Source organism: Euphorbia lathyris, chromosome 9 (genome assembly GCF_963576675.1).
Source record: "Euphorbia lathyris chromosome 9, ddEupLath1.1, whole genome shotgun sequence".
Classification (NCBI taxonomy): Eukaryota; Viridiplantae; Streptophyta; class Magnoliopsida; order Malpighiales; family Euphorbiaceae; genus Euphorbia; species Euphorbia lathyris.
In genome coordinates this window covers 34317991-34334398 of record NC_088918.1, presented here as the reverse complement: position 1 = coordinate 34334398, position 16408 = coordinate 34317991, and the positions used below count along the sequence as shown (strand labels likewise).

General features: G+C 34.3%; 1 protein-coding gene across 1 annotated transcript; it reads right to left on the bottom strand.

Annotated features, from left to right (window-relative positions):
- LOC136205367 (protein RRP6-like 2) lies at positions 1-14462 on the bottom strand. The gene is made up of 14 exons (XM_065995920.1): positions 13644-14462; positions 7483-7638; positions 6600-6758; positions 6442-6525; positions 6134-6213; positions 5922-5972; positions 5270-5378; positions 4648-4730; positions 3603-3648; positions 2828-2915; positions 2566-2735; positions 1857-2102; positions 1617-1721; positions 1-833 (listed from the first exon to the last, which is right to left on the bottom strand). The coding sequence occupies exons 1-14, from the start codon at positions 14334-14336 to the stop codon at positions 204-206; spliced, it is 2700 nt and encodes an 899-aa protein (XP_065851992.1). The 5' UTR covers positions 14337-14462; the 3' UTR covers positions 1-203.
- Positions 14463-16408: the final 1946 nt, after the last annotated feature.

Here is a 16408-nt window from a genome sequence, read left to right as displayed (position 1 = left end):
TTAAAAGTCTATTTTCAGGCTAATGCCAAACAGAATCTAGTTTTCATTTTTTTATTTTCTTCTTGGTCGGTCCAACTGTGATTGATACAGACGAGTTTCAATTAGCTCTTCCATTTTTCGTTTTAATTTTCAGTTCCTGTGGTGATTTACAATGAAAACCTACTACATATTCAACATCACAACACACAGATTAATCAACTGACTCATCTATATGTAGAACTCCGGTTACCTGTTGCTGGAAATGCCTGACGTCTTTTACCTTGTTGAAAATCCGAGCTTCCGTTGTCCTTCTGACCTGCTTGACCAACCCCCGAACTCATTTTCCTATTACCCAACTTCCTCCCTTCTTCATCACCAACTGATTTTCCTTCACGCCGAGTTTTCTTCCCAAATATAGCAGCTGCATAATCAAACGGTTTTAGCTGTACAAGCCCCGTTGGTTCTTGGGGTTTCTTTATGATTTCGATATTTTTGTTTTGATTATTTGACTTGAAGCACTTCTGGAAGCTTGTAGATAGATCAGACAGGGATTCCGTCTTCATTTCTAAAGGCGACCCTGGTGCTTTGCTGTCTGATTTATTATTCAAGTCCTCCTCATCTGAATCATCTGACAACAGTATAATCTCTTCTATACTGCCACTGGTAGCTGCTGGGGCCGTAGAAGATTCTTTGAAATATGGAACTGCTGGGGCCGTAGAAGATTCTTTGAAATACGGAACTTCCGGCGTGAGATTGAGCTCTTCAAATGACGGCGCCTCGTTTCTGCCTACAAATGCATGGAATGGAAGTTTTACAGAAGTTCTAATACTTTCCAACTTGTCCGCTTCGTTGTCCTAACATTGAATTAAAAGAGAGAGAAAAAAAAGATTAGCCCAACGCCGGTAAAAAAAATGCCATTTAAGTCTACTCAGCCTCGATTACCAACTATGGCGACCCAAATGTCACGCGAACAAGACACTGAACCATCAAGGAAAACATAAAGACCTATCTGGCTTTTACCATGAATTAGCACATGTATAAGGTCAATAACTAGAGCACCAGTAAAGGCTACCAAACCCCTAACTAGACCTGGCAATTATCGCGTTCGTGTCGTGTCATTTCGGGTTCGTGTGAAACAGAGTAAACCCAAACTCAACCCAAAAACTTTCGTGTCACATGTAATTTTTTGTTTTGTATATATATTAATGATAACTTGTAAAAATAAAAGAAAATACGGTATTATTTTTAAATATTTTATGTCATTTTTAGATTAGTGTGTTAACACTAACCATCGAAAAGTTCGTTAATATCATGTTAGAGGGTCATTTTATTATCTTTATTAATAAAGTGACATAAAAACAGGAGAGAATATAACAATAATTTTCAATATTCGTGTCGTTTTCGGGTTAATATATCAACACTAAGCCAACACAAAAATTTGCGTGTCAGTTTCGTGTCAACCCAAATATGACACATTTCCTACTAAGCTAAACCCAAACACTAAAATAGCGTGTCGATTTCGTGTCGTGTGATCGGGTCGTGTGTACTTTTGCCACCTCTACCCCTAACACATTACCATTTCTGTCTATATGTCCAAGTGCACAAGCAGCAGAACTCCCATGTGTATAGAATAATACCTGGATGGCATTCTCAAATGTTGTTCTCTTGGACGTTCCACCTCCAAACAGTGCTCCAAAAGAACTAGCAGGCTTCTTTCTAGCCTGGACAGTTGCTCCGGAAATCTGTTCAGTAATGACAAAAGTTCCAGAATATGAGACTCCAAGAAGAATAAAAACTCTACAAGGGAGCAATAAGCAACCATGGCTGAAGGATAAATGTCATTTCTATTCTGCAGGGACAGGGACAGGGAGACTTACTTTGGAGAACTTTGGAACGTAACCACCAGACTCGACACGATTTTCACCAAGACCCTTAGAGAAGCCTCCCTGTCCAACTTTGGCAAATTTTGTCTCCTTTTTCATCTGTGGGGACGCTGCCTTGAGGGGATTCCCGTTGCCATGTGCTGCATTTCCATTACATGCAGCATCTCTTTGAATATCTGCAGTCTCTGTAGTTGTACTCGCATCTAACTCTTCACAATTATCATTAGCTTCAACATTTTCCTGTAAGAACATGATAAAAGGGGAAAGACACGCACACCCAAAAAAAATCATCATGGAACTATTTTAAAAAAAATATCTAAGAGAATAAGAGAAGTAACTTTTACAGCACAGACAAGTTCTCATAAACCGCGTCCCTGACCATATCATACTAAAAATTTTAAATCTCAAACTGCATCACAAGCTCTTTTACTAGCATAAACTCTTCCAGAACACTGTAACCTCGTAATTGCCAATTTTAACACTTATCTCAGCATATGAACAGAAAACATCAATCATTGTCTCGCTTCAAAGTTGTACTGAACATACATTTAGAGTTTAAAATTCTATAATGTTATGCGTAAGTCAAAACATCTAACATGAAGCAAACTGGTAACTTAAGCATGCTAGTGAAGTCAATACATAAAAATATCATCCCAGCACATCTCCAAATAAACATCATCAGATCTATGTCTAGAAATCTTACTGCTTGCAAGCGTGCCTCCTTCAAACTTTGAGCAACAGCTTCAAACTCAGCAGCATTTTGCATTGCATGTCTAATGATGTTAACAATGGAATCAAGATTTCGCTCAACATATGAATGCTTTGATTTCAACACTCGATGCAACTTTTGAGGGGTAACAGGCATCTGTTTGGCTTTATTCATTTCCAAAAAGTAATAAAACAAGATTTAAAAGCAATATACCATTATGACAAAACAAAAAGCACAAAGTTGAGCAAGTTCTTACCAATTTCAAGAAGAGTTTTGTTAGGCAATATATAGCCTGTACTTTCATCTTCTGCTCGGGCAACCACATCTCTCCACTCAAATAGTCCCTGCAAACCATTTAAATTTACTCAATCCACGTAAAGAGATTAAGTAGATCAAACGACCAAGATTAACAAGCAAAAGAGACCGATAGATCAAACTTAATCAACTGTAGTGTCACTAACTACTCAAGCAGTGACCGAGTTGCCACCGCCTACCAAAAGAAGGTAGGGCTAGGGATCAAATCCTCAGGTTCTCACCTCTCTCTCTCCCCCAATGCCGTATATACTATGAAAAATGTACTGAAGTCTCACCAAATTTGAGGAAGCGAAAAGATGAGTTCTCTAAGATCAGTCAAGATAAGAGTAAGGTGTTGTTTGATAAAACTGAAAATTAAGTGCTGAAAAAATAAGTACTGAATTTTAAGTGCTGAATATTATAAGTGCCGGAAATATTAAGTGATATAATTATTATAAAAATATTAGTTGATAATGTTTAACTTAAAATGTTAAATTAAATATTTTGACTTACCAAAATAAGTGTTTTTTAACTTAATTTACTAATTTAAATGGTGGAGAAATAATTATTATCAAACGCACTTAAATTAAATAAGTGCTTAATATTTTAATTTAAGTCATTAAATGTGTTATCAAACAAGGCCTAAGAGTTTGGAATTGTCTCCCTAAACATCTTTCCATAAATGCATTAACAGCCAAAGAAAGTAAATGAGTAAAAGAGAATGGATAAGAACTCACAGCAACAATGGCAAGCTGTTGAGCAGTTAAACCAGCATTTTGCAACCTGCATCCATAGTCAACAACATAATTATTCATCAGGCCCCATCACAAATAAAATATACTTAGCGAAATTATAAATTGAAAGTTTTAAGTATATAACTACTTTAGACAGTAAAAAGTGCAATATTCAATCACGGACTTGAACTTTCACAAGTGAGGATAGAGTTAGCAAATCAATTACTATGTAGTTCACAAACTGTTCCTTGAAAAACCATAATGTAGTAAAAAGAATAATGACCATATCATTTAGTTGATTTTTTAATTTCATTATATAAATTAGTCGTTAAACATAATTGGTCATCATGTGAAATTACTTGGCAGAAAGGGTGTCCAAATTTGGATGCTGAATAAACGAACGTGTATTGACATATGCAACAAAGACAACGCACAGAAAGACACCCACACAGACAGATTTTAAATCAAGGATGAGTATAAAAGGAGGGAAAAGTTTTCTCCATGCAAGATTTAAAAAAAAAATGCAAGGCACATAAAGACAGGAAGTCAGCAGGCCAGTTTCCACAAGATCATGCAAATTGGTATATAATATAACTGACTAAATTACAAAAATCTCCTAAATTTTGCAACTGATAGCACTTGTACCTCCATTTTCAACAACAAACTAAATATTGCACGGCTGATGGAAATATATGTCAGATTCCAATTCGATTTAAATCTATCATCTTCTCAGTATAACAACTTTTAAGTAGCTCATATTTTTAACAGAGCATTTTCATTTCTGATATTTTATTTTTGAGGACTAAAATATTATTTTACTTGAAGAAAACTCAGTTACTAAGGTAAAAAGTTAGTGAAGAGCAAACTTTCAGGAGTTGATTAAATGAATATATAATTACAGGATTCATGTACTGACAAATGAAGTTAACCACATTTTATGACAAATATGAGAATTGAAGCTAATTTACCAAAATATTTCACCCAGTACAAAGCAATGCTACAGAATAACCCTATATGGAAAGGAAAAAAACAACAGCACTAAACATACCCATATATGTGCATGTATGAAGTTTCTGTCAAAAGCTCCTTCTCATATAGCTGCATACATACATCATAACTGCGTTTGTACACCTATTAGGAAAAAGAAAGAACTTGCTTAGCACACTGTAATGAGAGAATGAAATTCTCTGTTCAAGGTGTCAGTTTGATCATCATTTTGATCATATCAAACCAAAAAATAGTTCAAACCTCAACCTCAGGCCCAAAAAAGAATCAAGAAGCTCTTTTCTGGTCTATAAGTAAGAACTATTCTGTCAGAAGGCAGAGCCTTGACTTAGGGTATATCTTTTGATTGAATCCTTGATCTCAATATCGGGAGCGTATGTGAAAGAAATCATAACCATATAGTTCAAATCACAATATATTGTTTGTGAATGGCCTTGACTACATTTTTTTTGGATAGTCTGAAGCCTAAATAAGAAATTTACTGCCAGGTAGAATCTTAATAATCCAAATAAATGGTCAAGGTCTAAAACAGCAGGAGAGCATTAGAAAAACAGTATTAACTGCATTCTGATACCAAAAATTACTCAATAATAAAAGGTACATGCACCCTATCACGTAGAAGAATGAACATTGTAGTAAATGGAAGTAGTTGACTAAAACCATACCTCCAACAATGGACTATCAGAACTTTCATCATTCTTAGGCATAGAGAGCAACATGGGCTTCATCATATCATAGATGTACAACAGATAGTGGGTATCTTCTCGGCCATATCTGCCATAACAAAATGTATAATTTACCAGATGAATGTGCTGATAACAGCCTCGTCCCAAGCACAACAAAGAAAAACATGAAGAAGCTACAGCATTAGGAGAAAAGTGAGCAAACATCTCCTCCAAATAGAACTGCTATGTGGTTCACAATAACTATGACCTTTGGGGTAAATTTATATAGAGGCAATGCATGCAAAACTTTAGGAACCTGGAAACCATTCCGCAAGATACTTCCACCAGCATATTAAAGATTTTTATTTGAACAACTACATATTATATAAATTCTAGAATATAGAAAGTTCTAGAACAAAATTCATTCTCGCATTGATCCCAGACAGCTTTTTTTTTCTCATGTAAAACAGAAAAAAATATCGTTTGAAAGATGTCACTCTCACTGCCACCTGCACAAAAGATTATGGCAATTTCTTTTCAATTTATCAAGTAATAGGATTCATCCTATCCAGAGGCTTAGGTACCATGTTGATTCAGTAAATTTTATGAACTAAGAACCAAATAAAATCTCAAGTTCCAGATACACAATTACCTAACCATCTCTTCAGGAAGAGGACGCAATCTCCAATCTGCATTCTGGTATCTGCAAGTAAAATAGAATTCAACCTCCCACCAAATGAAAAGTGTTATGCAAACAACAGTATATTCACATATATATGATTATTAACTGCATGCACATGTATACTATTGTGTTACTAAAAAGTGCAAAATAGCAGATTGAGTGGTCAACAGAAATGGACATACTCTTTATTGGCAGTAATTCCACAGAAATGCTGCAACAGATACTCCAAACTATTTCTGTCCAACTTCAATACCCTGGAGGCCTGATGTTCAATGGGGAAAAAAAAAATCAAATTAATAACTAAATGGAGAGGAATATTCTACACTTTATACTCTCCAGCAAAAAAGTGAAACAACACCAAAGAATGACAAGTTAAAAAATAACCCAAAAGGCAAACTGGTAAGTTTATCTAAAACACAAAAGTAAGAGTAACAAGAAAGTTATTGGAATCACATAGCTAAAAAGCAGCAGTATTTTCAAAGTATAGAACCTGTCCAGTATCAAATAGATTGCAGACATATATGCCAAAATCCCGTTGCAGCCACACAATATCTCGATCTGCTCCATGCATGACCTAATTAAATTAAAAGCCATCACAGATTTGAAGACATCTGTCACAAAATGAATAAAGGTGTCCAAAAGGCAAACCTTTTTCTTGGCGGGATCCTTGAAAAGTTCTCTAAGGTAAGGACCAACATGTATCCGAAGCTTTAAAGTGTCAATGATGAAATCCTCAGTTCTGGTAGAAATTTGCATTAAGCATGTCAATCCTTGGAAAGAGCGATACTGATTATGTTCCAGATCAACCTACGCAGTATCAAAGTAAAAGTAAAAAATTCCCACTTTTTGAACCAACCTAGGAAGCAATCATGACATTGGAATTCCATCAACAGTGCCAAATAAAGCTTAAAGGTAACCAACATTCAATAGACCAATACAATATATAATATACTATCACAAACAAGCTGCGATGGGAACTTAGATATCAAATCCTTTTGACCAATTTCTAAGAGATATACAATATTATTGCTAAAACAAAACAAGGCGAACACGTAAATGCCAAGATGATGATGGTAATAGAACAACAAATATACATGTAAGGGACAACGAAACACAGTCATGAATATCTCCAAGGAAAATTCCACAATAGGATAATACAAACTTGAAGAAAAACGCACCACAGAAACGTCAAAAAATTAGACAAAAAGATACTTCAAGGCAGAATGCATACAAGTAACAACTCATTAATAAAAAGTAGAAAATGCAGGACCCTCTCTATAAGAGCAGTACCCATCAAGCAGCCACTCCAGACAGCTGCAAAGTAAGAATCTCTGGATAACACATTTTGAATAAAAATAAAGCATATACAAATACAACAGAAGTCAAATATGGAAACAGAATACTAGGACTAACCAAATAAAAATAGTTGCATAGCAGAAGAGCAAGAAATCCAAATGGCATTCCAAACACATCCAAATTGGTTATATCACACTTAAAAGGATGCAAAACGATAAAAGATGGTCAATTTTACCGCAAATTCATTGACACCACGCAATTTAGCTGCCAAATCTTTCAGATCTTTCACTTCTTCCACAAGCTTGAATGGGGTGCGCTCCAGTGGAGGTGGTATTATAGGCTCAGTATCCCCAGTACTTTTGTCCACAAAATCCAAAACAGACAGCTTTTCCTACATTTATCATAAATCAATAGTTAGATTAGCAAAAAATTAAAGTCCTCTGTTCCACCCTTCTGCCAAGCACCACCACCAGTACACAGGGAAAGAATGAACAAGAAGTTGATAAAGTCAATTAAAATATAAATACCAGCAAGAACTATATTCGAACTCTTCAATGCATGCAAAAAAAAAAAAAATAAGTAGCATAGCTGATGCAGGACTCGAGTGAAATCAATTAGGCTTTGTAACAACATGTACCTATGTAGATGTTAACCTTTAAGCATATACATCCTTGTGACAACAAATCAAAAGAACAAAAACAAAACAAAAAAGAACAGTTCAGTCATCTACAAAGAACTTGTTATGAACACGGGTTTGGGATCTAGTTACAGGACCTTGTACCCTATAGGAAAGAATGCTTAGGATTCTTCCTTCCCTTACCTTTTCTTGAACAGTTAGGAGCTCGTTAAGAGAGAACCCCACGATCTCAGAATTGGTAGGAGCTCGTTAAGAGAGAACTCCAAGATCTCGTAAGGTTCACTTGAATTTTCAACTGCTAGCTATTTTATTAATGATCTGCCCTTTAAATAGAAGAATCTAACCTCGCAAGCACTGACACGGGTACCCATATGGTCACAGGAGTGGCAAACGACATTTTTTAGAAATGTGAGACATGTACGGTAGGGACACTTATATATACATATATATATAGATAGGTAGGTAGATCATAAACAATATTCATAATAAGTCATTATAAACCATTAACAACATCAATAATATTAATAAGTCATTAATTCATCAAAAAGAAACATTTAATACTTCAAACTATTTAAACTACCAAAAAAGGGGTGGTTGCTATATTCTTTTCTTTATATTTTGATTTCTTTTTTTATTAGGGTTATATTTTTATTTTTTTATATATCCACCCCTATTTTTGTAAAATTATTTAAAAAAACCTATATTCCACTTAATTAACTCAGGGGCCGTTTCCCAAAAGTGTCCCCATATAAAAAAAAAAAAGAGGTGACGCTTATTTTGGAGTGTCAGGTACGATTCCCTTCGAGTCCACGGAGTGTCGGACACTCGTACAGTAACCTCCTAGAAGTGTCGGTGCTTCCTATAATCTAACAAGAGCTGCTTAGGCAGCAACTAAATAGGAATAAATAATATTGCCAGCTAAGGCTGCATAGGCAACAACTAATTAGGAATAGAGAACAGCAAGTATTGCGGAAATTAAAACCTATCCTAAATGGTAACTATCCTATGGGGAAAAATCAAATTAATTCCTAATTCCATTAGGAATAGAACTTATTAAATAAGCAGAATATCAATCTAAATAGGATTCTAAAGCTGCCCGATTCCTGACAGAAGTTTACTGCTTACCACATCAAGCATCCATCATAAACCAATCATTCCAAAAAGATAATATAATGTCTGAGGCATTCAATAATTATAGAGGATTCAACTATGCTCAAAATTTACATGAGGCAAGTTTCACAGTATGTAGTACACAGTACACTGACCAAGGCTACTGCTTGCATAGCAATTAAAATATTCATAAAGATAAGAACGCGACAGCAAGAAATCATTTACCATGATCACATAAAAACCATATCTACTTCACTAAATACCCAACATATCAATTGCAAAGGCAAACACCAGCAATTGACTTGGGAAGTTTGCTAATCGCTTATGTGATTATTTTGGGACTAGAAATTTCCAACTAGCCACCGCCAATCACAAATGAATGACTGATTTCAGTTAATAGTAAACGCTGAGACGTGTCTAATTATATTATTTTAAAATCCTAAGGCTCCACTTGAAGTGTTCTCAGGCATCTTCTTCATTTACAAAATTACCATATAGCTTTGAACCTGGGTCTGCTTGGATGGAGGTTAAGAGAGGTTAATTAAAGTGAGGTTATTTAAGTAACGTTGCTTGGGAACGCAGTTATTGAGAGGGGTGGTTTTTTAAGGTTAATTGGAGATTAAAACCTAAATCTCCAATTTCAGTACCTCCAAATCGGTGGGATTTGGAGGTTAACTGAATTAACTTTACAACTTTATCCTTGTCTAATGATTTACTGTGAGAAAAATAACCATGAACATCGTCTTCCTTCAGCTTCTTGTTCAAAATCCTTCCGCCAATTGTTCTTCTTCTCCTTCTACAAATTCTTTGCAGGGGCCACTGATGTGATTTTTTATAATAACTCAAACCATTTGAAAGGAGAAGTACCTTACATGTTTCACTAATTAGAAAGAGAAAATCTTTATAGGTAGAGATAAACACAAAAGGAGATTAAGCACAGAGATAAACTGTAGAGACAAAAATTGAAATTGAAATTATTAAAGTAAAGGAATAGTGCCGTGTTCCAATGATCAAAATTGAAGACGGAAAACGGCGACTCAAAATGGCAATCAGCAAAAGCGAAGATAAGCAAAGAAGAATCAGCGGAGATTTGCTGGGATAGGGATTTTTAGTAATAATTAAGGGTGTTTTAGTAATATATGCATTTAACCTCCCTTTACAAAACCTTCAAAACAAACACGGTAACTTATTTAACTTGATGAATCTATCCCCTCTATCCAAACAAGGTTACTTTCATAGCTTCACTTCACTTTACCTTACCTCACCCTCCTTCCCCTTCCATTATTTAACTTCCTTTAACCATGGGTTCAAAACAAACATGGTAACTTAATTAACTTTATGCATCTATCCTCTATCCAAACAAGGTTACTTTCATAACTTCACTTTACCTTACCTCAACCTCCCTTGCCTTCTTCCATTATTTAACTTCCTCTAACCCTCATCCACGCATTCCCTAAATTTGATCTATGCTTAAGTCATCCATTAAGCCAATTTCAGGCTCATCTTGTTATCACAAACTTGAAGACGGAAAACGGCGACTCAAAATGGCGATCAGCGAAAGCAGAGATCAGCAAAGAAGAATCAGCGGCGATTGGCTGGGATAGGGAGTTTTAGTAATTGTTTGGCTCTTTTATGAGTCCCACCGGGCGTGCCAATTTTTGTTTGGCTCTTTCGTGGGGAATTGCGGGTGTGCCAGAGAATTATAGTATTCTCGAACTATGGAGTGAAATTGGGTGCACTTTCTAACTTCTACGTAACAAACGATTGTAAGAATTAAAGAGACTGAAAATTCTTAAAGGATTCAATTATCAAAACGATACCGACCTTACAGAAAATGATTGAACAACAAATAAAATAAAATTGTACTGGAAGCTTGAATGAAATTGAACTTGAATGAAAATTGAAACTAAGGAAATGATGTGCTTGGATTGAAATTAAACTGGATGTCTACAGATTGAGAAATAAAATTGAAAAGGAAAAACTGAATCTGAGAATTCTAAATTGCTGAAGTCAAGAGATAATTTGCTAGAGTTTTTGCTTGGTTGTGTTGAGTTGGTTGGGCTCTTCTCATCGTGATTCCTTCCTTTAATAGATGTTGGAGGTAACTTCCTGCTTGCTTCCACTTATCCACTTTCTCCACCATATTGAGTAACCTCCACTTTGACTTCCACGATGGATTGATATGTATACTTTCTGATTTTTTCTGCTTTTTAATTGGCTCACAAAAACACGTTAAAATATTAACTAGCCTTGGTTCCCCTATGTTTACTTTAAGTCCCCCTTGATGTCCACTATAGGAAGTTGGTTTCCCACGAGGTACACTACATGGTTTCCCCTAAGGTACACTATGGTTTCCCACGAGGTACACTGTGATTTCCCCTAAGGTACACCATGGTTTCCCCTAAGGTACACTACATAGGAAGTTGGTTCCCCCCTGAGGTGCACTGTATAGGAAGTTGGTACACTGTTTTAGATGTTTCCCCTGAGGGAAACTGAGGTTCACTCTAGGAAATCCTAAGTGAACAATGTACTAGGAAAATATGAAAAGCTTCCCGAAATGAAAAGTTCCCTAAACAAGCCTTTTAAGAAAAAGTTTCCTAAAAAGAAAAGTTTATCCCATGAAAAGAGTAAACCAGGGTATGCATCAGGAAAATTTTATTTTTGGTGCAAACAGTAATATATGCATTTAACCTCCCTTTACAAAACCTAAACACGGTAACTTATTTAACTTCATGAATCTATCCTCTCTGTCCAAACAATGTTACTTTCATAACTTCACTTTAGCCTACCTCTCTCTTCCCTCTCATTATTTAACTTCCTCTAACCCTTGTTCAAAACGAACATGGTAACTTATTTAACTTCATGAATCTATCCTCTCTATCCAAACATGGCCCTGTTTGGTAAAGAGCTTTTTGGGGTAAAATTAGAGGTTTGAGCTAGGTTTTGACTAGTCAAACCTCTAATAGTGGTGTTTGTTGAAGAGAGGTTTAAAAGAACTTATTGGGTCCAAAAAGCTAATTTTGAAAAAACTGATTTTAGGAGCTTTTTCAATTAGCTTATTGCTCCATCTCTTTTGAAGAACATTTTACCCCTAATTACTACCCTTTAGCCCCAAATAAAGGTTTTACCATGTCCTTATTTGTCATTTTACACAAAATGCTATTAGCAATCATCTAAGTTTTACCAAACAAGTTTACACAATCAGCTAGTCAAATCAGCTAACCAAAAAGGTAATCAGCTAACAGCTATTTGCCAAACAGGGCCAAGGTTAGTTTCATAACTTCACTTTACCTTGCATTACCCTCCCTGACCTTCCATTATTCAACATCATCTAACCCTCATCCAAGCAGTCCCTAAAATTGATCTATGCTTAAGTCATCCATTAAGCCAAGTTCGGGCTCATCTCATTATCACAAACTTGAAGACGGAAAACTGCGACTCAAATTAACGATCAGCAAAGTAAAGATCAGCAAAGAAGAGTCAGCGGAGCAAAGAATAATCAGCGGCGATTAGCTGGGATAGGGGATTTAGTAATAATTAAGGGTGTTTTAGTAATATATGCATTTAACCTCCCTTTACAAAACCTTCAGAACAAACACGGTGACTTATTTAACTTCATGAATCTATCCGCTCTGTCCAAACAAGGTTACTTTCATAGCTTCACTTTAGCTTACCTCACCCTACTCCCCTTCCATTAGTCAACTTCCTTGAACCCTCGTCCCAACCAAACATGGTAACTTATTTAACTTCATGAATCTATCCTCTCTATCCAAACAAGGTTACTTTCATAACTTCACTTCACCTTACATCACCCTCCCTCACCTTTCATTATTTAACTTCCTCTAACCCTCATCAAAGCAATCCCTAAAATTGATCTATGCTTAAGCCATCCATTAAGCAACTTTCAGGCTCATCTAGTTATCACAAACTTGAAGACAGAAAACGGCGACTCAAAATGATCGATCAGTGAAAGCAAAGATCAGCAAAGAAGAATCAGCGGAGCAAAAAATAATCAGCGGCGATTTGCTAGGATAGGGAGATTTAGTAATGAAGGATGTTTTAGTAATATATGCATTTAAACAAAACCTTCAAAACAAACACGATAGCTTATTTAACTTCAGGAATCTAAACCTCTCTGTCGAAAGAAGGTTACTTTCATAACTTCACTTGACCTTACCTCACCCTCTCTCCCCTTCCATTATTTAACTTCCTCTAACACTCATTCAAAACGAACATGGTAACTTATTTAACTTCATTAATCTATTCTCTCTATCCAAACAAGGTTACTTTCATAACTTCACTTTAACTTACCTCATCCTCCCTCACCTTCCATTATTTAACTTCCTCTAACCCTCATCCAAGCAGCCCCTAAAAGTGATCTATGCTTAAGTCACTCATTAAGCCAATTTGAGGCTCATCTCGCCATCACAAACTTGTTAATATTATCAAGAAAACCATAAAATAAACCAAAAAGAAAAAGTCAATAGATCAAAGGGCCACAAATATACCCCAGGGCCATCTCTGTGATTATAAAGCAAATTAATAAAAGAAAAGAAATGAAATGAATGGACTACCCAACAATTTCAGTGCACCCAAATAATTGGTTTCAAAAACAAGAAAGAGAATACTCAACAACCATAAAAACTAACCAGGGGATGAATGAATCGCGACCCATCCTCATTCCTCTGCAACCAGACATGATCGAATGGTCGGTTCGAATTATTTACCAATATACTATAGTCCTCCTGAGGCTTCTTTATTGTAGGTATATGAAATGACACCTTTGCTTTCACCCTCTTCGCCTTCATATCAGCCACTTTCACTCTCGAGTCAAGAACCATGTCACTGACTGAGCCACTCGCAGACCCGCTCCCTGAGTTAATTAAAACCTTCTTTTTCTTTCCGTGAACCAATTGAAACCCACTCTCGCTTTGCATTCCCGATATGCTTCCAGTTTCCTCTTCTTTCTTTCGGATACTCTGGAACTCGTCAATAGAAGCGTCGAAGCGCTCTAAGATCTCATCATTCATGTTAACAAGCCAATCATAAGAGTCATCAATGTCAACGTCACCTGGAAACTGTAATTTTTCTCCTAAAATGCGGTTTGAAGATCCTATTGAGTCGAGCAGAGATTGTGATTTCTCTGCAAGTTGCTGGATAGGAAGTTTGAACTCGTCAAAGTTGGAGTAAAAATGAAAATCTTTGTTTGAAGGGATTGTACGGGCTGAACCTGAGAGGCCTGATAAAGCAGACGAGAGAGGGCCAGCGGCTAGGGTTTGTAAGTTCTGTGATTTATAAAGGATTTGAGCAGCGTGATCAATGTTCATTGCATCTTCGCTCATGGTGTCTCTGAGCAGGGAGAGGAAAGTAGAGTTGTGATTTGAAGGGGTTTAAGCTGAAGCTAGGGTTAGGGTTTTAGAGACACCATTTTGACAGTGGCATGTAGGCAACGAGAGGAAGGGAATGAAATATTGGAGAGTGAAAACTGAAAAAGGAAAAAACCTGCATATTTGCCACGTGCTGTGTACGGCAGCACGTGTAAATATTGTAAGTATACGGATAATATGTAAAACTACCCCCTAACGTTTATAGATAGAAACAATTTTACCATCTATATATAATATAAAACAGTAACGATGGAACTGAGGTGCCACTTCCTCCTTTTTTAGTGATAAAAAATTTAATATATTAATTTTAATTTTATTGTGTATATTTATCTATAAAAAAATTATTTTATCCCATATATCTAAGAGTACTACAGAATTTAATTCCTCATTTTTTACTAATAAAAAATATAATAAAAAATATAATATATTAACTTTAGTTATATTATATTTATTTATAAAAAGATTATTTTATCCGTACTATATCTAAGAGTTCTGCAGAATTTAAATTAATCCCTAAAATCTCTCTAATTCTCTGCATATTTATATCTAAAAGTTCTACATAATTTAAATTAATCCCTAAAATCTCTCTAATTCTCTACATATCTATATATAATATAAAACAGTAACGATGGAGCTGAGGTGTCATCTATATATAATATAAAACAGTAACAATAGAGCTAAGGTGTCAATTCCTCCCTTTTTACTGATAAAAAATATAATATAAAATATAATATATTAACTTTAGTTATATTTTTATATTTATTTATAAAAAGATTATTTTATCCGTACTATATCTAAGAGTTCTGCATAATTTAAATTAATCCCTAAAATCTCTCTAATTCTCTACATATCTATATTTAAAAGTTCTACATAATTTAAATTAATTCCTAAAATCTCTCTAATTCTCTGCATATCTATATTCTATATATAATATAAAACAGAAACGATGGAGCTGAGGTGTTAATTCCTCATCTTTTACTAATAAAAAATATAATATAAAATATAATATATTAGTTTTAGTTATATTATATTTATTTATAAAAAGATTATTTTATCCGTACTATATCTAAGAGTTCTGCAGAATTTAAATTAATCTCTAAAATCTCTCTAATTCTCTGCATATCTATATCTAAAAGTTCTACATAATTTAAATTAATCCCTAAAATCTCTCTAATTCTCTGCATATCTATATATATATAATATAAAACAGTAACGATGGAGCTGAGGTGTCAATTCCTCATTTTTTACTGATAAAAAATATAATATAAAATATAATATATTAACTTTAGTTATATTATTATATTTATCTATAAAAAGATTATTTTGTCCGTGCTATATCTAAGAGTTCTACAGAATTTAAATTAATCCCTAAAATCTCTCTAATTCTCTGCATATCTATATATAATATAATAATTTTAATTATATTATTATATTTATCTATAAACAGACTATTTAAATTAAATGTGAAAATAAAATAATAATATTTAATTTATATACTATATCTAAGAGTTCTACAGAATTTAAATTAATCTCTAAAATCTCTCCAATTCTCTGCATATCTATATCTAAAATTTATACAGAATCTAAATTAATCCATGAAATCTTTCTAATTATCTGCATATCTATATATAATATAAAACAGTAACAATGGAGCTGAGCTATCACTTCCTACTTTTTTACTGATAAAAAATATAATATAATATATAATATATTAATTTTAATTATATTATTATATTTATCTATAAAAAGATTATTTAAATTAAATGTGAAAATAAAATAATAATATTTAATTTATATAGCACCTTTATATCATTAATTGTAATTATTAAATTATATTTTTGTTAATATTTATATATTAAGATGAATCCGTGCATCGCACGGGTCAAAAACTAGTTAACATCTAAAATGATACAATTTTACCTTTAATGTTGGCAGCTAAAAGCAATTTTAACCATAACATTTTTAGACATTATTATAAAACACACGTATTTTGTTCTTTTTCTGCACCAATTAAGATTTCATATTTT